Source organism: Schistocerca americana, chromosome 3, assembly GCF_021461395.2.
Source record: "Schistocerca americana isolate TAMUIC-IGC-003095 chromosome 3, iqSchAmer2.1, whole genome shotgun sequence".
NCBI lineage: Eukaryota > Metazoa > Arthropoda > Insecta > Orthoptera > Acrididae > Schistocerca > Schistocerca americana.
In genome coordinates, this window is record NC_060121.1 from 111631337 (window position 1) to 111655790 (window position 24454).

Sequence of the window (24454 nt, forward strand, 5' to 3'; positions counted from 1 at the left end):
AAACAACTCACATTGTCCAAGAAAGATGTACAGAACACCAGAGGTGCACATGACTTTTACAACCTAACAAGTCGGCAGTGGCAGAACACTGTATTGACACTGGTCACAGTATGTTGTATGACAACGTCCAAATTTTGGCAACTACATCATCTTTTTGGGACTCAATAGTCAAGGAGGCAATTGAAATTTGCTTGACATCAAATTTAATTAACAGAGATAGTGGTTTCAAACTTGATAAATCATGGAACCCGGCACTTGCTGTAATAAACTCACAAGATGCCGTCACAGTGCAGCTCACAATGATATATCGACATGCCAACATGGATCAACTGTGGAGTCATAGATATACTCGCGCATTGTGCACATCTCTGCCGCCGATCAATGTCTCTGGCGCATTTGCATCTGTGGCCGCATGCGCAGTTGCACAGTATACGAGTATAAAGGGGTGCAGCGAGCACTGGAGCAGCAGTCTTGCAGCTCACTCTGAAGATGGCTGAACGTTATATGGTCGAAATATTAGAAGAAGAAGGAGAATTCTTGTGGCTGCACAACTGAAACTTAATGGAACAGTCTTTGTGCTGCCAAAACCTGAAGATTCACATAATCATACTGTCTTCTTTTCTTCTATGAGTTGTTTATCACAAACATGATTTCAGCATAATAACCGTTCTTCCTAAAATCATTCTACTACCGAGATAAAGCGCTTAATATCATTACTTTTACTTTTTTACAGAACATCTTCATAGATATATTATAAGCTATATCTACGGGACACTTGAGGAAGGATTAAGAAGTCTGTGACTTTTAAATAAAATAAAATAATTAAAAAAAACATTTAGTTACCAACATATATTCATTTCAGTGCAATACACTTGCCCAACTTGTTTAAATTGTTTAAAAAAAATGATTTCCTAGGCACAGCAAAATACTGATTTTGTTCCTGCCATGATATCTTCATCAGATGTGAATGTCTTCCCACAGAGCCAATTTTTCACGTTTGTGAAGAGAAAGAAGTCGTTGATTCAAATCTGGAGAATAGGATGGGTTAGTCTGCTGTTCGTAGTATAATTTCACAGATTTTTCCATGTCAATGATATATGTGGGGGTATGCACTGGCCTCATGAAGGAGAACCTTTTTTTCACCAAGCAGGTGTCATTTCTATTAGAACTTCTTGTGAAATTGATCCAGTAATGCAGCATAATATGAACTGTGATCATTTTACCCCTGTTAGTTAATTTATAAATTTCACAGTGCTGGGATAACCTGGACAGGTGCAAAGAGACATTCCAAAACTATTTTTAACAACATAAATTTTCTTGTGCATATTGTGTCTGAGCAACAGAATATTGTGCAATAAGGACCAACCACTGAGGCAGTGTGCTGCAATTGCTAAGACACTGACCTCATACTAAGGAGGACATACTGTTCTCTGTCCAGCCTTTAGGTTTTCTGTGGTTTTCCTAAATTATTTCAGGCAAACGCTGGGATGATTCCTTCAGCAAGGCCACAGCTGACCATCTGTCCCATCCTCGTAAAAAATCTTCATAATTCTAGGTGTCGGTATATTTGAACTTTTTATTTTTATTGTTTTATGATGACAATGTCATTATCAGAAAAATCCCTGGATGAATGAACAAATAAGTAAATCAATCACACCTTGGGAATCTCACAGGACAGCTGCCATGACTTTCCTGCTGACAAAATGGTCTCTGTTTTCTTCGGAACATGTCATCAGAGAAAAGTCACTGCTTGAAATGTCTAGTTTCACGTAGAAAGTATACAATTTATGTTTCATCAACCGTAGTATAATTCAGCAAACAGTCATCTGGATTATACTTTATTACATTCCCATATTCCTGAGAAACCATCATACAATTCCATTTTTATCAACTGTAAGGTTTTGCACCACCCATCTGTCAGATTTTTACTTGGTGGTCTTGCATCATATTATTGCGAACTTTGTTCACCTTTTCTTCTTTTGTGACCTCAACTGGGCATTCTGCATGCTCAGCATCTCTCATTGTTGAATGACCACACTGAAATTCACACTGTCGTGTAACAAAGCAGAGTCCCCACAATATATTCTCAGCTCTTCTTCCATTTTTTTCTATTACTTCCAGACAAAAAGAGCTATGAGAAGATGAAATTCTATTTTATCCATTTTTATGAGGCAACACACAATACTAACTTTAGACAATCTCAACAATTATCTAAGAAACACACAACAATGAATTTATCTGATTATACTCAGGACACTTATATAATTTCAGTGCCAATAAGAAACCTGCGATTTGTGTGCAGTCTCTCATCAAATTCCCAGATGGATCAATCAGTCTTAGCATGCATCTTTAATTTCTGCAAATTCATATTGCTATTTACATTCAGTTACATTCCATATTTCCAAATAACTTTACCAAACTTACTGCAATTTTTCATGTGGTTACGAGTATTCTCACAAGTACTGATTCACCACATACTTTCATAAATTTCTCTAAAACTCAACAGTACCTCCCGAAATCCAGGAAATTACTGCATTCCAGTAAATGACAATGAATTACAGTTACATGATGCAGCAACACAGTAAACAAATACTTACAGTGAGGATGCTCATACTCTGAGAAATGATTTGGATTTCTTCTGTAGCAACTTTCACCAAAAGTACATGTCCGTGACTTCTTTTGTGGCACTGGGCTTGAACTGGCACTCCCTATGAACACACAAAAAACTCAATAGATTAAACTGCTGTGTGCTGCAGCTGACAATCGCACAAGCACAATTGAAATCTATTACAACATAAATTCCTTTTGTAAAGTAAATAATTTATTGTGTGACTCAGCAATTGTATTTTAATGGAAAGAAGTGGACTGACAGTTTTCAGAAAAGAGATTTTTAGGTACTGATGCCATGAACAAAGTTTCTTTTAAACTAATGTTAGCTATCACAACAATAAGTGTAAAGGCTTGCATCAGGCTCTGAACTACATAACTTTTTCGTTTTATCCGAAGAAATTCACAAATACATTTACCTAAATCTAAAAAAAATGTCAGAACGGGTTCATAAGGAAGGTCTATTTTGTTGCTTTCCAGTGAATGCAATGCCTTATTTATGTTTCAAGTATTCATACTGACAACATACTATGTCACAAGCTCTCTTAACTTCACAGAAATCAGAAGCTCTCTTAACTTCACAGAAATCCACAGGTAGTGTCCAGGAAAGCAACAGTAATACCTTACCTAATGTTTCGCTGACATTCATGAACCAAGCTGTGTGATATGTCCTCATCAGTACTCATTCGTTTGCTTCACCAACTTCAAACCTTACAAGCTAACCTGTACATTACAGATTAGTCTGTTACTACAGCCTACATTCCATAAAATCATACAAATGCAAAAAGATGTTGCCAGGGTTCTGTCCTCTTCCTCTTTGTGCACGTGATGTCGCTCAACACATCACCATTATATCACAGGACAAAGCCAATATAAAGTATAAGTAAGTTTTAGTTTAAACGCATGAAGATAGAGCTATCCAAAAATTAGAAGCTGTTATCAAGTTCAAAACCAAAAAACACAAGCAAGTTTTGTATAGACTGGTGTGCATCAATGTGCGCATATTAAATATTGTTACACTAGAATATTTATAACTGTTCCTGTGAATGGAACCTAACTGAAAAATGTGTAGGACATTCCCAGAAAAAAACTGAAATGTTGCTGTGTCACTGAGCATGTGAGAGAAGCCAAATAACAATTTATGGTGGTTTCCAAATTGATTTTTTAAGGATACAGAGCAGAAACTGTATAAAAATTGTCATCATTTGTTGTTTGGCAGTAGTTATGGTAGAAAATTTCCTACAAAAATTGTGCAAATGAAAACATTCTTTAATGACACGACATAATCAATTTATTTAATATTTATGCAATCATTAATGGATAAAATGAGCTTGATACTTAATCAGGGACTCTATATATTTTTTTGTAGCAAGAAATTCTGAATCTAACTTGCTTGCTGCAAACAATAAGTGGCTACTTAACAGACAGTGAACTTATCTATATAATTTTATTCCATTGTCTTTGTATTTTAAACTGTTATGGCCTGATATCTAGTCTACGCTGAGCTGTACCATACAACAGTCCAACTCTCATACTTTTTTATTTTATTATTTAGTAGCCTATTTCATTAGTTCGCCATGTGAAGAGCATGAAATGCTTCTATCATTATGACAGTTTGCTCTGTTTTTCTTCTTTACTTAAGGTACCTGTTTTCCATGAACAAACTGTGTCCATCATGGTGTTCATCTGATTACCTGTTCATTCCCCCTCTTGGAGGGTCCCAAACATTACTACAACTTTTTGGGAGGTATCTCGATTTTGTATGGCTTTTTATTTCATCTATCTGGAATCATTCACTGTTTCTCCGGGGTGATAAAAAAACTGAACTCTGTGTTTTAAAATTGTGTTCGTAAATTTATATGCCTGGCAGAGGGTTTATTGAACCACCTTCAAGCTATTTCCCTATCATTCCACTCTCTAACAGTGCATGGGAAAAATGAACACTTAATTCTTCCTGTGTGAGCTCTAGTACCTCTGTTTTATGACAATGATTATTCCTCCCTATGTAGCTGGACTCCAACAAAATATTTTTGCATTTGGAGGAGAGTATTGGTGATTGAAAATTCATGATAAGATCCTGCCACAATGAAAAGTGCCTTTGTTTTAATGTCTGCCACCTCAATTCACACATCATATCTGTTGCTCTCTCATCCCTATTTTGCAATATTACAAAATGAGCTGCCCTTCTTTTGAAATTTTTCCATGTCCTCCATCAATCATATTTGATATGGATCTCACGTCATGCAGCAATACTTCAGAAGACGATGAAAAAGCGTGGTGTAGATCATCTCTTTAGTATCCGTGTTGCATTTTCTAAGCATTCTGCCAATAAATCACTGACTCTGGTTTGGTTTCCCCACCACATTGTCTATGTGATTGTTCTAAATTAAGTTTTTCGTTGCTGAAACCCTTAGTTATTTAGTTGAATTCACTGCCTTCAGATCTGTGGGATTTATCGTGTAATTGAAATGTAGCAGATTCCTTTTAGTACTCATAGACTTTCTGCACCAGACAGATATCTTGTCTAAAATACCTTGCAATTGGTTATGACCACCCAATGAATTACTAGTAGGTAAATGATAGAATCAACTGCAAGAAAACTAAAACAGCTGCTCAGATTGTCTCCTAAATAATAACGAACAGCCAACGGCAAATAACATTTCCTTGGGGAATGGCAGATATTACTTCTGTTTTACTCGACAATTTTCCATCAATTACTACAAACTGTGACCTTTCCGACTGGAAATCAAGAATCCAATCGCACAACTGAGATGATACTCTGTGGCACACAATTTGATTAGAAGTCACTTGTAAGGAATGGTATCAAAAGCCTTCTGAAAATCTATAAATATGCGATCAATTTGATACGACCTGTCGATGGCACTCATTACTTCGTGGGAGTAAAGAGCTTTTCGCATTTGACAATAACAATATTTTAACCCATGTTGATTATTTGTCAATCAATCATTTTCTTTGAAGTACTTCATAATGTTTGAACACATTACACATTCTAGAATCCCAATGCAAATCGATGTTAGACATATAGGTCTGTAACTCAATGGATTACCTCCATTTCCTTTCGTGAATTCCAGTCTTTAGGTACAGATCTTTCATTGAACGAGTGGTTGTTTAGGATTGCTAAGTATGCAACTACTGTTTCAGCACACTCTAAAAGGAACCTAACTGGAATACTATTTGGAACAGAGGTCTGGCTTTATTAAGTGATTTCAGCTGCTTTGCTACACCGAGGATATCTACTTCTACGTTACTCGTGCTGGCAGTTGTTCTCGATTTGAATTCTGGAACTTGTTTGTTGAAGGAATTTCAGAAAACCACGTTTAGTAAACCTGCTCCAGCGTCAATGTCATCAGTGACATCACCATCGCTATCACGCATCTTGTTGCTAGTGTACTTAACATACGAGCAGAAACTTTGGCTTCTCTGCCAGATTTCTAAATTTCGAGCGTCTGTAAAACTTTGCCAATATTGAGGATTAAGCATTCTTTTAAATTTAGCATGCTTTTTTCATTGCTTCTACAACAGTGTTCTGACTGTTGTGTGCACCAGGGGGAATCAGTACTACGACTTATTAATTTCTTCGGTATATACTTTCGACTGCCGTCGATAATATTTCTCCGAATGCAAATCACATCTGGTCAACTCCTACATAGTCAGATTGGTAGCAGTGGTGACTGTCTTTTAGGGAGGCGTCACGTGAATTATTATCTATTTATGTTACTGGGAGTAACGAGTTGCCATGACATGTATTCACCACTGTAGTGAATCTGTTCTTATGCAGTCTGTAGATCTGCTGTTATGGTCTTCTCAAATAGTTTTCTTGTTTCTACTACGTGGATATTGCGTTTGACCTCACTACAGTTTGGGGGAAGAGACAGTCCGATTAGATCTCTTTGCTTATTTTCTGACTGGATTAATTAGTTTTTCATAAATAAGAGCTTTCTTAACGTATCTGGCAAGGATTTCACAGTCTTCATTGTATGGCACTGCAATAGTTCCATCTTTCCTTTGGAAGATTCCTTGATTAAAATTTCTATAATGTTTGAAGCACTAATTTTGCATGATGTTGTTCAATAATTTCTTTATGTACTTCTGCTTCTGCATATATGCTTCGCTTTTTGTGTCCCGGTTTTCTTCTTTCTTGTATGTATAGCATTTTCCTCCAGCAGTTACATGAACCTTCAATGCCTGTTAGCAGTTATCATTCCACCACACATTTCTTTCTCTTTTCGATCCTTGCTATTTTTTTTTTTGCAGCCATGTACAACTGTCTTTTTTTTTATTTTTTCAAAGTCTTTTTTCTATTCGTCGAGTTACTTCTGTTATACTGTTATTTTTTTAAATTTCTTCTTAAGTTCCAGTACTTTTCTTCATACTCTTTTACTGAGTTCCTATTGATGAGTTTCTTTAAGTTACTTATTTGTACATACCATGCATTGGATTCCCAATATTTAGTTATGTTGAGGAACATGTAATTTCATTTACAAATTAGTTGCATCATTGGCCCATTTTACCTATGGTTAAATGCAACTAGGATTAACACACGAGGATTGTGTTCATATCCACACAAAACTTAAAAGCAAGTTTAAATTTGTGAAAAAACTCCTAGTTATGGCAAAAACTTCTGTAGCATCAAAGTAAAAATACTTAGCCTAACAGTTATGAAATGAAATAGGGATATACCCTTACAGAGCTTTATACATCATACATCAATAAAACATACAATTTAGTGCATAACCATGGACAAATTTTCTACCCAGATTAAACCATTGAAAAAAGACCTCTAGTTACACAAAGTAGTAGTAAATAATAGCTCAATACTGCTGTTACTTGTATTGTTAACTATTATAATCATAGAATGGAAAATCCAGGGTTGAATAATGGCAGTATTATGAAGAGGATACACTGCAACTCATCATATAGAGAACACTTTGAGATGCTGGCAGGCACAACAAAAAGACAGCTAGGCTTATACATTCCAGCTTTCGGCTAAAAGGCCTTCTTCTAAAGTAGAAAACATATACACTCACGCACAGGCACAAGCGTGCGCACGCACGCACACAAAAGTCACAGCTCACACACACCTACGTACCCATACAGTAATCGTGTGTGTATCTCTAGTTTAGAAGAAGGCCTTTCGGCCAAAAGCTCAAATTTATAGCTGTCTTTGTTGTGACTACCTGCAACCCAATGTCACCTGTATATAGGCCCTAGTGTGAAGCTATTATAATCATAGTAGGCCTAGTATTAGTCACTGTGTAATAATGCACCTAGACTCATTTTTTCTGAATTTGTTCTTCAATTGACACACCAAATGATAAAGCATGATAACAAGTTGAATGGTGGATAGCCCGTTTTTAATAAACACTTTAAATTTTGATAATCATGAAATACCACTCTACAGACAAGGATATTGAGAAAGCAAGGGGGAGCTTACCATTGAGTATATGACTATAGTGGAATAAACAAAATACTGACATTTCATTAATAGTCACAAAACACAGGACGGTGTTAATCCTGAGTGTACGCAAAAGGCATGGGAATAGCTGATGGTTTGTGGAGAAATTGTCCAACTTCCTCTGTTAGGTAACCTTTCCTCATGCTAATATTTGTCATTCAAAGCTCACAATTGGTGCCTGTTAACTCTGCTACTACAGTCAGTATTAACTGAAGCTGTGGTGATAGACTACATATTGATAGGACACACTGCAGTTCCTGAGAAATGTTTTGAAAGTATTACTAGGATAAAAAAATGACACTTATCGAGTTTAGGGGGACACCCATAAAATCTTTGATTTTTTTACTGATTATCGTCAATTTGACCATGCTGATCACGAATATGACATTTTTCAGCAAACCATGACCGAAAGCCCATTCAATAGCTGAATTACTATCACGGCAAATATCGAACAAATTTACCATAAGAAATTCGGTCAAATCAGGGAAAATTCTAGTCATTACGAGTTAGTAGAACAAACGTACAGAACAAACACCGAACAAACACTTAACTTCACTGTTATTTGACTTTAGCGTAAACTGAATGAGGCGATTTTATCCGAGTGCTTTAATGTGCTACGATTTAGCTTGAATGATGTTTGCAAATAACATATTCGTGGTCCGGTCAAAAAATGAGAAAAAAAAATTTTCATAAAAAAATTTTTTCTCTCGATACATTAAAAAGTTTTTCTTGGGGATGATAATAAACATCATCTTCGAGATCAACAGTCTAACTAATCAAAAAGTGAGAAAAAATATTTTCGAAATTTTGTCCCACTAAACTCAATGAGTCCCCAAAAAACAAATATGCAGTTTTATATTCTCCAGCCAAGAGAAAACACTTACTCAAACTGAAAGGCCTTTGCAGTTTCATTTATATAAGAAGCAATGTATTCAGTTAACAGAACTTTTGTGAATGCAGCTATTGAGAGGGTTACATGTTCTGTGGACTGCTGCACGATACAACTATTTCTTTGACATGTGGTTACTTAAGAAACAAATAAATACATTATTGTACACGATATCTAACAGAATTTACTATCAGCAAATATCAGGCTGTTAAAAATAATCAGCAACATTAAGCTGAACGACAACTGTCAGAAACCTAATCGGTTCTTAAATTCTATGCAGAGCTAGTGGTCGCATTTTGCAAGGTGCGTATGCGCAGACACAATGTTATAGCAATAGGTCATCACGAACTGAACTGCTATATGACAATTCAGTACATCATCTGGCAGCAGCTGCCCTTCATACCAAAAAGTATACACAAATATTTCGTCTTACCACTGTCGTAAGGGCGTTTTTGTGCAGGACTTGATGAAGACATGTCCAATAACGTGATTACTTGCTGGAACCACAAAATGTTCTGACGACCATCTGAGCAATGTTTATTGTAAACATAATTTTTTGAAGTCGTTTCTCTTACTTCCCACGACACATCTTACAGCTCCAACCGAATGAGTGCACAAAGATCCGTATTGTTTGATGCTTTACTTGAGAGAAACACATCTATTACATTGTATGCTGTTCCATTTGATCTACGTAACCCTACGTCCCAAACCATTAAAACCTGGCGCCTATCATTCAACACGCGTCAAACAGTGTTGACAAACTTTACAGCTTTGGACAGCAACGCATCTTTGGTTAGCAACTAAATAAGGAATTTCGCTGGAGTTAATTTCCGAAGATATTTAGTATTAAATACAGAATATTGAGGCACTTACAACTGGTGTGAGTGTGATTATTGTGTCAAAAGACAACGTATACATAACCTCATTAGTTAGTGGTACACTAGACATGAACACTGGGTCTTTTGGGGCGGGGGGAGGGAGGAGCGAGGTGGTACCTCTCCCGATGTACAGTTGCACGTTCGCGAGTTACAGGGTGAAGAATCTCTTGTGTGCTTGAGTATGGAAGATCAGTCGACAAGATCTGGAGCAAAGCGTACGTTAGAATGGAACGAAGATCTAACAGAGAGTAAACTAGCGATCACCGCTCAACATGACAACAAGAAACTAGAGAGGTAACGAACTAGACGTCGTTCAAAGGCAGATATGAGTGGCATTTATCGTTTATTTCTAGATCTATGCCCCCTTTCCCGCACGGAGACGTTAGTGCGGTCGTCAGGTATTAACTGAGCTAGAGAAAAGCGTTTACCAGAAGCACAGTTCGCACAGAGGCATGCATTCTCCCTCGTCCAATTGTAAATATTGTCTATGATCAAAAGGTATCAGACTGATGGAGTTCGCTCTTTTTACGTTTTTGTCAAAGAAGTAAGTACCATCGCCTGGCTCTGGGGAATTGTTGTTCATCTCACACTCGGTTTATAAAGATTCACTCACACGTCTCTAGGTCGTTAGGAAGAATATAATTCGAATTGATATGCCTATAAGGGAAGCTGACAATAAATTTATGGAAGACAACCGAGTGGGCCACAAAGAGGTTGTTGCATATATACTAGGCCACAGAATTCATCACCAGGGAGTTATAGGAAATGTAGATATTAGTCTCTTAAAGCAGGAGCTAAATGATGCAATTCAATCTATGATACCTGTTACATATATTCGTAGGATGTTCAATCATATGACTCACTTGGGCACACTAAGCAGTGTCCCTCGACAAACATGCATTCTCACGTTTGCATCACAGTTCCTAACCAATCATTTTTCAATATACAGTATGCGATGTGCAGTTAAGCCTTTCATTCTACGCCTCGTTCCTTCTACTCGTCAAACAATGTTTCTGTAGTCTACGATTTGGTCACTTAAACTTTCGGTGTCGATCAGAAGTCCATTGTAATACATGTGGAGGTAACAATGAGGCAACTCTGTGTACAAGCTAAACTACTGCCCAATGTAACTGAAACAGCAGGAGATTAAAAAGACTTCAGCTATCCTCAATAATTCTTTCAAGGAAGCTGAGGAATATGTAAATCACAGACCATATGCTACAGTTGCAGGAAATCTCAGTAAGAGCAAACTGGACAGGGAGAAAGAATATCCTCGCCCACAAACCTCTCACAACAGATTCATGACAATTGTTCATCCTAATAGACCAAAACCTTCATAGCACTTACCATCTCCAATAATCAGACACATGTGGCCAAGTTCCTGAAGGGGAGGACAAGAACATAGCACTGATAGAAAGGCTAGTGTCTATAACATTAAATTTGATAACTCAATTAACTTCTTCTAATAACGACAGTGTAGAGCATGCAGGCATCTGCAGTATGGTTTTCTCAATTTTATACAGGAAATAGAATATGGACCAGAACCAGACAGCAGCGTTTTCTCATTTCAAGATGGTCCTTAATATATCACAACGGAATGCAAGGTCAGATAACTCGAACAGAGAAATCCTGGAAAAGGAGGTGAATAACTGTATTGTCACTGTGGCTCTCCATGAAACGCAAATTCGTTTCAAAGAATTCAATTTAGAAAGGTCAAAAGACCAAAAGGTAAAGGAAGAGTGGCACTATTGATTAAGGACATCATCAGATAAACTAAATCCACTTAAACTTTAGCAACCTGGTATTTCAAGTGGCAGCTGCAGAAATAGAAACAACAAATAGCAACTTCTGTATTATGTCTATTTATAAATCACCACCGTCTGTAGCTAGTAGCAGTTCCTGGCATCAATCGTTTACTCAACTCCATCCTCTCTTCCTTATCTATGGGGATTCCGACTCTCATCACAGTGCCTGGGGAATGCTGTCAATGACCCAGATGTTTCTTTAATGCAATAGAAGATCTTGATTTGGTCATTTTGAAGGAAAGCTCTCCTATAGTGTTACCTTCCCCTAGGTCTTGTGTCATCTGATTTCTACACAATTTAGATCTTAAGGTATTCTATGGGAACAGACTATTTCCCCATTAGAAATAAGTATAACAAGGAGATACTATTCAAACAGCCCATGGAAAACAAATGACCTTTCTGGGAAAAATATAAAAAAAAAAACTACGCAGGAGTCCTCAGGAAGCGAAATCCGACATAGGCGAAAGGGAAGCTTATGCCGCACTTCTGTCAGCCATAGATCTAGCAGGTAGCATCTCAGTAGCTCAGCGGAAAACATATTTACTCTGCAAAACAATGTGCTTTCTGATGGGACTCTGAATGTTCCACAGCTGTGACTAAACGAAGTTAGTCTTATCTAAATACCATAGTGAATAGACATTGCAGCGACTTGTAGAATACAGAAGAATATATGCGAATATTAAGAGATTCCTGAAGAAAAGGAAAAGAAGGCTTGGGTAAACTACTGTAATATACTGAATAAGGTCTCTTAACATTTCAGAGGTCTGGAGGCAATCCCATCCCTAAAACATCCTAATGCTGTCTCTTCTTCAATGGTGGATCCTGTGCAGTCAGAGGAATTTGTGTCAAATGTGCTCTGAAATCATCATGGCTATTTCAAAGGAAACAGATTGTATACCTCTCCAGGAATTCTTATGTCCACTGTGATATGATAAAAATTATTCCACCAGAAGCTTTGGAACTGGTTTTTTTTGGATATTCAATGAAATATGAGGAAGAGGGGAACTTATGGAGGAATGGACTACACAAATTATCATGCCTATACTGAAACCATGGATATAGAACTAGTTGCATTGTCCTCTTGCACAAAGAAAACTCTTCAAAGACTTACCAAAAATCTTCTTGAGCTATGGCTGGAAACTATTGAACTACTGTATCAATCACAATCTGGGTTTATTAGAGATAGAGGAACATTGGAAAACATAACAATTTCGTGCAACGACATTCTCTCAGCTCTCCAAGAAAAGAAGTTCTTAACATCACTGTTTTCAGATGTGACATCAGCTCATGATAATGTCCAGGTCTCCATCCTATTAGGAAAGTTGAAGCAAATTGGTCTTCTGATCAGTTGGGTGTATGGCATTAGTAATTTTCTCACAAAGAGAACGATTTACATCAAATATCAGAAACAATTTATAGGTCCTCTGGTTCTATCCCAAGGCTTAATCTCAAGAAGCCATCCTAAGGCCCTTATTATACATAATTATTCTAGTGATCCTGAAGAAATTATTGCTTGAAATGTTCACATACTGCAGTACACTGACAATATATGCTTATATTCATCTGGTTATATAGAGGATTCTGCAATCGGTAAGCTGATGGAGGCAATAGCAGGAGTGGAGGATTGGTTATGTGCTAATGGCCTTGATATTTCTTTTTTGAAGTCTTCAGTTATTATATTTTCAAGACGATATTTATATTTTGATGATATTCGCTCAAGGAACTATTCATTCCAAGTTAAATCATTAGCCAAATTCTTGGGAATGTGGTTCAGTTCAAGACCCAGTTCGATTCCTAACGTTAATTCCATTGTAACGTGGCTATAATTTCGCACCTTACAAGCATTCATCTACATACTTTGTCGTGATCTACAACCACAATTAGGTATCATTTGATAGGTTGTACGTCACATATATGAATATTTAAAGAAGGCTGACATTGTCACATACACCTTGTAAATAATTGTTAATGCTTTTGCATGAAAGGTGACGGGGTGTCTTTATTATAAAAATGGCATAATGAATGATTGCCTATACTAGTAGAGGTTGGAACGCCAGTGGAGATGAAATGGCAGGCAGAACTCAAGCCCTGGGTGAAAAAAAAAGCCCGCACAGGTGTGCTGGTCCTGCTTGACACAGGAAGTACCAAAACGGACAGCCAGGCCATGTAAACACAATACAGCGGCGGCCAGACGGTATTGTAGCTAGGCCTGAAGGATTATACTTCGGAAACTACGAAAATCTTGGACGCAACTGAGAGGAACAAGGAAGCGTCACGTCGTAAATCACTCAGGCTGGGTTATTGCCGCGGATTTTTACTCAGAAGCATACCATTGTATGAGTATAGGTATTTCCTAGCAAACTTTCTGCGCTGGACGACAAAAGACTAAAATATGGTTGGTTATCTTTTGGAAGATTCTGTAGAGAGGGAGAATATTCCGTGGTTTCGAGAAGATGATTCGTTTTCTGAGTTACAAGGGAGGGGGAGCCGATCTGTGATAGGAGGCTAGCAGTGTAGAGAAGAGGTCTTCCATTTTTGAGCGCCCGTGTGTGACGGTCGCTCAGTATCAGCTTTGTTGGTACAGGCGAACTTGCTGTCTTGGCTCTCAGGGGAGTTTATATTACAGGGTTATTACAAATGATTGAAGCGATTTCACAGCTCTACAATAACTTAATTATTTGAGATATTTTCACAATGCTTTGCACACACATACAAAAACTCAAAAAGTTTTTTTAGGCATTCACAAATGTTCGATATGTGCCCCTTTAGTGATTCGGCAGACATCAAGCCGATAATCAAGTTCCTCCCACACTCGGCGCAGCATGTCCCCATCAATGAGTTCGAAAGCATCGTTGATGCGAGCTCGCAGTTCTGGCACGTTTCTTGGTAGAGGAGGTTTAAACACTGAATCTTTCACATAACCCCACAGAAAGAAATCGCATGGGGTTAAGTCGGGAGAGCGTGGAGGCCATGACATGAATTGCTGATAATGATCTCCACCACGACCGATCCATCGGTTTTCCGATCTCCTGTTTAAGAAATGCCGAACATCATGATGGAAGTGCAGTGGAGCACCATCCTGTTGAAAGATGAAGTCGGCGCTGTCGGTCTCCAGTTGTGGCATGAGCCAATTTTCCAGCATGTCCAGATACACGTGTCCTGTAACGTTTTTTTCGCAGAAGAAAAAGGGGCCGTAAACTTTAAACCGTGAGATTGCACAAAACACGTTAACTTTTGGTGAATTGCGAATTTGCTGAACGAATGCGTGAGGGTTCTCTACCGTCCAGATTCGCACATTGTGTCTGTTCACTTCACCGTTAAGAAAAAATGTTGCTTCATCACTGAAAACAAGTTTCGCACTGAAAGCATCCTCTTCTATGAGCTGTTGCAACCGCGCCGAAAATTCAAAGCGTTTGACTTTGTCATCGGGTGTCAGGGCTTGTAGCAATTGTAAACGGCAAGGCTTCTGCTTTAGCCTTTTCCGTAAGATTTTCCAAACCGTCGGCTGTGGTACGTTTAGCTCCCTGCTTGCTTTATTTATCGACTTCCGCGGGCTACGCGTGAAACTTGCCCGCACGCGTTCAACCGTTTCTTCGCTCACTGCAGGCCGACCCGTTGGTTTCCCCTTACAGAGGCATCCAGAAGCTTTAAACTGCGCATACCGAATGGAGTTAGCAGTTGGTGGATCTTTGTTGAACTTCGTCCTGAAGTGTCGTTGCACTGTTATAACTGACTGATGTGAGTGCATTTCAAGCACGACATACGCTTTCTCTGCTCCTGTCGCCATTTTGTCTCACTGCGCTCTCGAGCGCTCTGGCGGCAGAAACCTGAAGTGCGGTTTCAGCCGAACAAAACTTTATGAGTTTTTCTACGTGTCTGCAGTGTGTCGTGACCATATGTCAATGAATGGAGCTACAGTGAATTTATGAAATCGCTTCAATCATTTGTAATAGCCCTGTAAGTCGGTTAGGCACTGTACTGTTGCGAACATATACGATTCTGGACTTCGCCTCCATGTTGGAAGTCGTCATTTAGTATGTAGCGTTCAGTGATTGAGAGCACTTCTTCTGCCTGTACTTACGTTGAGCCGTTATTTGAACTCCGTCCTTGTGGCTGGGAGTTTGCGTTTCGCGTCTGTAGAACATAGAGAGGAGAAGACAGTATTAGAATATATTAGTCAGAGGACCACCTTCTGCCGTCCTAGTGTTTGAAAGAGTTTTATTTTGTGACTGGAGTTCTTCCATCGTCGCAAGACATGTACGAGAACCATCACTCCGACGAACCGGATGCAGTACATATAGTGATAATTGCTTCAGCTTATTAGGGCTATAAAGCTAAACAACCGTGATCACGCTAGTTTATTTCTACCGAGGTTCCACACCACTGTAGATCATCTTTGAAAGTAGTGTCTTCTAGTGTTTGGTATGTAGATGATGTCAGTCACCTCACGTTTTATTTGTGTTAGATTGCGTGGCCATAAAAAGGGGCAGAGTTGGGCAATTGATCAGAAATTTTAGTTAGGAAATATAGACATTTGTAAGAAAGGGTGGTTTTTTAATCTACAATAAAAGTGTAATAAGAAACGGCATTTATCATTTAGTAGTTGCCTTAAAGATTCATTAAGTTGAGGTTGTAATTTATATGTTAAAGAGCCTCAAGAAATCCTAAGATCTCCTTCAGGGGGTAGTCGCACAAGGTCAAATCATCATTTTAGCGTTCAATATTTTTCCATTGAGGACATGCATTTTGCACCCGCCTGGAGTAGCATCTTGGATATGGGTTACCCTGCCAGGTTCCTACTTAGAGTCTTCTGATTACAGTCATAAAGTGGTTTGACACCTTGGAAATTTTCAAAAAAAATTTTTCCCCATTTATAATGTTTAGGTGTTATTGATAGTGATCACCACCTTGTGCGTATAGTTTGCAGTGGTAAAGGCACGTGATAACATTAAAAATAATACTTGAGTATTTGAATGTATGTCTTTTCAGAGGCTTTACGCTTCAGCTGGCTGACTGCAATTCATTGACATTTAGGTTATTTCGTATGTCATTTTGTTTGTATTGTAACGACACTGCTCGTTCACGATGTTGCCATTAGTTTAGCTTGTTTGTTGTAGATATTTTATGTTTCATGCCCGTTACATAATGAATGTGGGTAGCCTAGATTGCGTACCTATAAGAGAGAAGTGTTAATCGGAATCAGTCCATGCTAACTAGGGCGAAAGCGCGCTTAGTAGCACAACAGAGCACTAGTTGTAACAATATAGAAATGGCAAATACACGGGGTAGTCAAGAAAGCCTATGGGATGAGAAAGAGTTAGCTATGTTAGCAGCACAAGGCACTGGTGAGGAGAATGCCGATCCAAGGGAATTTTGTGAGGATGATAGTCAATCCCGTGGTGGGCAATCGGATTGCGAAGATGAGGAACAGAGACAGAAACACTGAGGCAGTCGTAAAGATATGGGGCTATAATGTAGGGAGTCCAAGTGCACGCAGAACAACTAAGAATTGTGGTAGATCGCCGTCTGTGGCATCGTCACGAGGCAGCATATCAGGAGCGTGTGGTGATGACTTTCTTGAATACCAAGAAATGGAAACGAAAACGGGGAGAAGATCACCTAAGAGTAGAGGGGGGAGAAAGTCACAATAGGAGAGAAGATTTAGATAAGGCAGGTGTGTTGGACAGCCTTGCATACCTAAAAGCAATGGGAAGTGAACTGGGAAGGAAAATTCAAAACGTTAGTGCTGAAATGCAGAAGGTCAGCTCAGAAATGGGAAATAAAATTCAAAAGGTCAGCTCTGAATTGGGAAGCCAGATAAAACGGGGGAATGATGAAGTACGCGCTGAATTGGGAGATCAAATAAAAAATGGGAATGATGCAGTACGCTCTGAAATGGGAAGTAAAATTCAAAACGTTAGCGCCGAAATCAGTCGGTAAATCATGAAACGAGGGAAGTGAAAAATGAGGTAGTGACGCTCCGAACGAAACTAGAACGAAAGATTGCGAAGGTCAGAAGAACCGCGAACGAGGCGCCATTACTAGCGAGGGGCGCAAAGCGGATTGCTCTTGAAACGTTAGAGAAGACAGAAAACACGACAAAGATAGGTAGAGGTGCACTAACGAAGTTGCAGATGCGCGTGAAACAAGTAGAAATAAATGCAGTTGCAAAAGACAGAAATTGCACCAAATAAAGCATTGGCCACGGAGCTCTCCCAATTTAAACAGAACATAGAAAGCAAAATTAAGCAGTTATCTCAGGAAGTCAGGTCGCAACCAAGGCAAAAATCACCTCTCAGAAAAGAATTAGTAGGCGATTTGGAAACAACAGAAACCGAAAGAGCCAGTTCAAACTCTTCACTATCATGTCCAAGCCCAGACGATACTAGAATGTGCTCGAATGCAAGAGTTGCTCGTCAGCTACAGACTGAAAGCGTATCTGCAGCGCAACGAAATGTCGCTAGAGATATGGCCCCACGTCTATACAGGGCACGACTGGGTCGCAAATTGCGAATACGGAGAACAGCAATGAGATATGTCATACGCATAACTGTTACCCGACAATGTGCACCATGGGACAGTTTTCCAGTGATGAAAACGTGACAGGGAGTAGAAGAGAGGACTCCTAAGGTAACGGTAGACAGGAAACGTTAGCGGCAAGTGAAAATGTGGTAGGCCGAGCGGGAAGAAATTCTAATGAAATTTTCGATTTTAAACATTTTATCTCTGTGCGAAAATTCCAGCGTTACTAAGACGAGGGTAATGTTTTACACCCGAAAACTTTTATTGCACAGTTTGATTTATCATTACCTCATCACTGGCCTCTGATGTACAAACTGGACTTCGTCTGTTCACATATCGAGAGAACATCGGCGAATGCATGCGGAGCACCGCAAAAACGTGCGCGTCATGTGAAGAGTTTCGTGACGCATTTTTAAACAGAATCTGGTCCAAGGCCAGGCACTTAAATGTGATTTGCAGAGTATCCATGTAGAAGGAGACACAGGACAGGTTCAAACAGGAAATAATGAGCAGAGATTTGGAGAGTTCAGGGTTCCGTAGTCCGGTGAAGTATTTCGAAAATTTGACCAAGAAAAATCAGTATTTGGACGACCCATGCACATCGGTTGAGGATCATAAGATTGTGTTACATGAATTTGCCAATTTCCTACCAGTAAATGCTCGTCGGCCAATGTGGAAGTGATGTGGGAGGATTCAAGGGTATCCTAACAGAGTTGGATTTCGCTTTCAACGAGCAGCAGGCGTGAGAAAAACGTAATCAGAAAGACATGCAAAGCGAAAGAAGGGAGAACAACGGAGTTAATAATAGAGGCCATAATTGGAAAAACAATGTAAATCGGCCGTCTCACCAAAACATGGAACAATGATATCGTAGTGGGAACAATGTACAGTGGAGGAACTATGGCAGAGAATATAGGCAACAAAATGAACGCAGATGGGAGCCACAAAATAATGGCGCATCGTGGGGTGACATTAGAGGAACTCGTCAACGGTCTAACCAAGGATGGGGTGGAATGAATAACAACAGGAATTGGGAACCATCAATTGAAATAAGACCACCTAACCATGGGAGAGCACGCCAAAATAACGTGGAAAATGAACAATGACTAGGCCAGACGATGGGCACTAGAGAAAATGCGCCCGTAAACCGTCTCGGAAATAATAGTGTAAATATTATAGAATATGTTGGAGACATTACTTGATGAAAAGGAAACATTACCCAAACAGGAAATCTATCCGGCGGTAAAAGTACAAATTGGAGGAATTATGGGTACTGCTGTAATAGATGGTGGAATCGAACTTTCAGCTATTTCAGATAGGCTGTCCGCTAAATGCAAGGATTCAGTTAATCCACCGGTGCTCACAGTGCAAAAAACAAAGATACGAGGTGAATTAGTTGGGAAGGGTATGGAAATATCGCAACAAACACGTCTAGATTTTGAATGCCAAGGACACCAGATGACTGCAAATCTGTTCATAATACTGAAACTAACAGCTGATATAATAATCGGTGTAGATTTTCTTTCAGCGCGGAAAGCTGTCACTGATCAAGGAAGAGGGAAGTTAACGTTTGGAAAAGAGAATAAAATAAAAATCAGACTTGATGAGAAGGCAATAAAAGCTCAAATTCCGGCTAGCTGTTTAAAACTACAATTCATGGACCAACATGCAGTTCAGAGGGAAGAGTGTAGAAAAAATAATGAGAATAGAGCAGCGTTCAAGTAAGAATGTGAGCAGATTAATGACATCAACAGTAAGATTCATTCAAAACTCGAGAATCTAGAAAATAGATAAGGACAGGAAACGGTTGGAGCTTGCACTCAAAAATAACACAGAGATCTTCTTACCTAAAACCGGTTGCATTAAAGGCTATCAATATGAATTTGAAGTAAAGAAATATAGACCATTTCGGGTGCCTCCTTATGCCATCCCATGGTCATATTGGGAAAGGGTTCTAGGTGAACTACGAAGAATGGAGGACGAAGGTGTAATTGAGGCCACGAGATCTCAGTATAAAAGTCCATTTCGCATAGTAGACAAAAAGGTCGGCGGTATTCGGGTGGTGTTAGACTCACGCCAAATCATCATTGTGCCAGAGACGGATAGTCCTGGAAGGCTTGAGGAGCTCCTTCAAAGATTTCACAGGGTTTCGGTGTTTTCCTCACTTGATTTGCGATCGACCTGTTGGAGCTCGATTCTGAATGCAGAAAATACACGGCCTTTATTGCCTTCGGAAGGTATTTTCAATTCAGAAGGCTCCATTTTGGATTGAATATATCTTCAGCTGCATTTATCAGGGATTTTAGCAAAATATTGAGTGAAAAGAGAAGCTCACGTGCTACGTAGACGACATATTGATAGAAGAAAATACGTGGTAGAGACAATAAACTCTTAGAGGAATTGTTAAGCAGTTTGAAAAGGTATGGGGTGACCGCAAACAATGATAAATCTTGTTTTGGGAGCAGTAGTGTTAACTTTCTGGGACATATGATAACAGGAGAAGGGCTTAGGCACGACCCAGAGAGGATGGCAGCAGTTGCAAAGTTTACCACTCATACAACCAGAAAACGACTGAGAGGGTTTCTAGAAATCATAAATTTTTATAAAACGTTTATCTATGTGGAAACATTAGCATGTCCCCGACTCTGCCAATTGAGAGGAAAAGGAACACCCTGGGTGTGGGATGATTGTGCAGACCGAGAATTCAATAATTTGAAGGCGGCATATTTTATCACCTCCTGACTTACTCACAGGATTTTTGTATGGCCACTGACAGCGCGAAGACCGGTCTGGGAGTTATGCTGTTTCAGGAGTTTGAACAAGACGCCAAATTAGTACACAGAACAATCGCCTTTGGTAGCAGGGCACTATCCAAAAGTGAAAGGAATGACTCTGTTACCGAACTCGAAGCCCTTGAAATAGTATGGGGATTTAAAAAGTTCAGATACTTTCTGTTCGATAGAAAACGGACCATAGGGCCCTAGAATTTCTCCTAACTGCCAAACTTCCACATGGAAAATTAGCGAGATAGGTAGCTGTGCTTTAGGAATACCAGTTTTCAACGATCTATGTGCTGGTCCAACAAACGTCATTGCTGACACCTTGTCCCGCTCACCTGTTGGTATAACAGAAGAGACGGCTGCAGCATTAGATCAAGAGCACTTTTCGTTGTTCTACCTCAAAGGCGTGGCATTTGAAAACTTCGTTACTGTAACGATGTGGAATATCCAGAATGAGCAGGACAAGGACCCAGATTCAGTCAAAATAAAAGAAAAATGGAAGGATTGGACGCATGCCTGCATAAGACAGCACAACCTCTGGAGAAAAGGGATTCTGTTTTATAGGGCAAACGTTAATGATTCGTTGTGGGTGGTGTGCATACCAAATGAGTTAATAAATAAGCTTATATGGTATATACACCTAAGTTACGCACATTTCGGTCCACGAAAATGTTTTATGAAAATGAGGAGTGTCTGCTATTTTAACAACATGGAGAAACGCATAAGGAAAGTACTAGCCATCTGTAAAAACTGCCAAAAGGCGAAGTCTACAATTGTAGGGACTTAGGCTCCTTTACACCCAATTATTCCTGCGAAACTAAGGCATATGGCAGCGACGGATTTAATGGGACCATTACCCAACACATCGAGGGGCCATCAATATATTCTGGTAGTACTGGAGCTGACATCCAAATTTGTGACGTTGACACTGCTAAAAAGGGCGACTGGTGCAACTGAGAGTAGAGCCTTGTTCAGAGACTTTATAAACCAGGTGGGAACTGTAGATCGTATTATCTCAGATAATGGACCTCAATATAAATCTGAGGTATGGACAAGAACACTAAGAAAGTATAAAGTAAAGCCCATATTTATTAGTAGATTAGTTCGAACCCCGTGGAGAAAACGATGAAAGATTTGGGTAATTTATGTAGACTATACTGTGGAAAGAATCATGCTAGCTGGGATGTATTTCTTAAAGATTTTCAGGATGTGATATACGTGCTCCCTCACAGTACTACACTGATGCCACTTATGATGGTTCTGAAGAATAGGGACCTTCCAGATAAAATTCGAGGACTGATCGATTTTCCACAAAGGACGCGCCGACAACAAAGTCATAGTGGAGGAGGCTTTGTGCAATATTCGGATCACTGCAGAGAAACGCAAGGTGTGTGCAGACCAAAAGGTGCACGTAAGGGAATTTGTAGTTGGACAAAAAGTCTTAGTGAAGTCTTATAAGTTGTCCAATAAACAAATGAAGCTATGTGAAAAGTTCTTCAAGAGATACAGCAGCCCTTTACGTATAAGAACACTAACGCACCCAAATGTGGTTGAAATTGAGTCTGTGAAATCAGGAAAATCTTTGAGACTCCATCATGTGAGCCATCTAAAGCCATTTATAGAATAAATCGGAAGAATTAAAGTGAGCTTGTATGGCGAAAGTAAAGTATAATGTATATAGTTGGCAATTAAGTTATTATACTGAAGGGATATGTAGATTTATCAATATTTTCTGTGCTATTAAAAGAGGTACTACAGTACATAAAAGGGCAGGATGTCGAGGGTGAGAAAATTACGGTATGTTTCTTTGTGTAGACTATGTGTACAGCAAGCTGAGCGTACAATTTTAGAAGGTGTTTACAGTTTAAGATGTGCTACCTGTCCATGAAGAAATAAAATAAAAATGAGAAACGTGTGGTACTGCAAAATGTTGTAAAGATGTGTGAATAGGTAAGTTTGTTACCCAACTTAGGTGGAACGTATTAGCAGAGACCGTCAGCATTTTGAAAAAGAAATTTTTGTACTACTTCATGAAATGAGTGTCTATTTTACACGTTTAGCAATGGGATCTCAAATGATTGACTTGCTAATAGTGGTTTGCGGTGACATGCAGGTTTGTCGTCCAAGTATGATTGGTCTTCATTCAGAGAAGCGAGAGTTCAATAAGTGGCCTGCTCCACGTGGCTAGGTGAGAGCGTGCTGTTATTTGTATATTGAAATGTTGTATTTATGCTTGTTCGAGAGACAAAATAATTGTGTACATGGCGGCCAGTTCTGCAGAATACCGTATGAGCGCACCGAAATATTGTTTGAGGGTTATAGCGACGTGAAATGGAAGTATAATACGGGGATATAGACACTTAAAATTTAATAAAGGAAAATAAGAATGCTGTACATTCAAAGCACGACTTAGTGGGTAATACATAAGGGCATGGCAGTCATGTTGATGAGCAGTGATTTTGTATAATGTACAAAAATCTTTACTTTTCCAGGTACCACTAGTAAAAGTAAAATGTAACCTTATTAACATGAGAAGAAGAGAACACCAGATAAAGGTAATAGCAGCAGCTCCGGAGAAAGGGGACAGTGACAGAGAAGGTATTATTGAGTGAAACCACGAGAAAAGGTACGTGAAGTATGATTAAAGACAGAATCAGTAATGCTATGTAGTTGCTATGTTCACAGGAAGTAAGCCGAAGCATGAAATGAAGAAGAGGCCCACCTAATCATTAATTTGTGTATGTTTGTGTGTGCAGACGTGCACTTTATTGTTCACAGATATTCACGATGACACCCACGATGAAACAAAGAGTCATGAGATTGGACAATCTTGTGATACCCAATGACAGTAGTACTTGGAATAAGGTTGTAGTTCGACTAGTATAAACATCCTACTGCACAGTAGTTTAACAGTAGCTTAACAAATAATTTAACAAGTAGTATTTGCAACTATTGACATAGGGATTTGGTGAGGATTATAATGCTGTTTTTGTATGGACAACTAATGAACATGTATTTTTCATAAGTATACAGGTGCCGACAGATATTTAATAATTAATTAACATTAACTTTGTACGTATAATTTTGATCAAAATAATAATAATAAATAAGTAGCATCTACAAACAGAACAGTAATAAATGTGTAAGGATAAATGACCTCACTAGTAAATGCATCTTAAAATTTTATATTTCATAACAGAGTGATGTCAATGATTTTGTTTTATGTGTTGTATAGTACTTGTGTAAATCGGAAACTAAATGCGGATAACGGTGGGCACAGGATGCACAAAAAACTTTGCGAGACACACTGGAAGCAACAACATGATGTGCAGATGGAACGGACAGGAAGCATGGGACGCCCTCGACCATGTCACACAAGGGCAAACAGCTGGCCTATTCATATGGCTACCAGAAGTCCTCAGGCGGCAGACAATGTTGGAGCAGGTAACAAGTGGCAGCTGCAGCATCCCTGCTGGGTCAGGGCAAGATGAGTGTTT

At 39.1% G+C, this 24454-nt stretch overlaps 1 protein-coding gene across 2 annotated transcripts in view; it reads right to left on the reverse strand.

Annotated features, from left to right (window-relative positions):
- LOC124605788 (probable tyrosyl-DNA phosphodiesterase) overlaps nucleotides 1-9743 on the reverse strand; it is a 100596-nt gene extending 90853 nt beyond the window's left edge. Inside the window, exons 1-2 of one of the 2 annotated variants that reach the window (XM_047137679.1) lie at nucleotides 9406-9743; nucleotides 2598-2708 (exon numbers count right to left, since the gene is read on the reverse strand). In XM_047137679.1, the coding sequence (XP_046993635.1) occupies nucleotides 2598-2708; nucleotides 9406-9448 (154 nt within the window). In that variant the 5' untranslated portion in view covers nucleotides 9449-9743. The remainder of the gene's footprint in view (nucleotides 1-2597; nucleotides 2709-9405) is intronic. The other variant, XM_047137678.1, reaches the window with a different exon arrangement.
- Between the last annotated feature and the right edge of the window lie 14711 nt (nucleotides 9744-24454).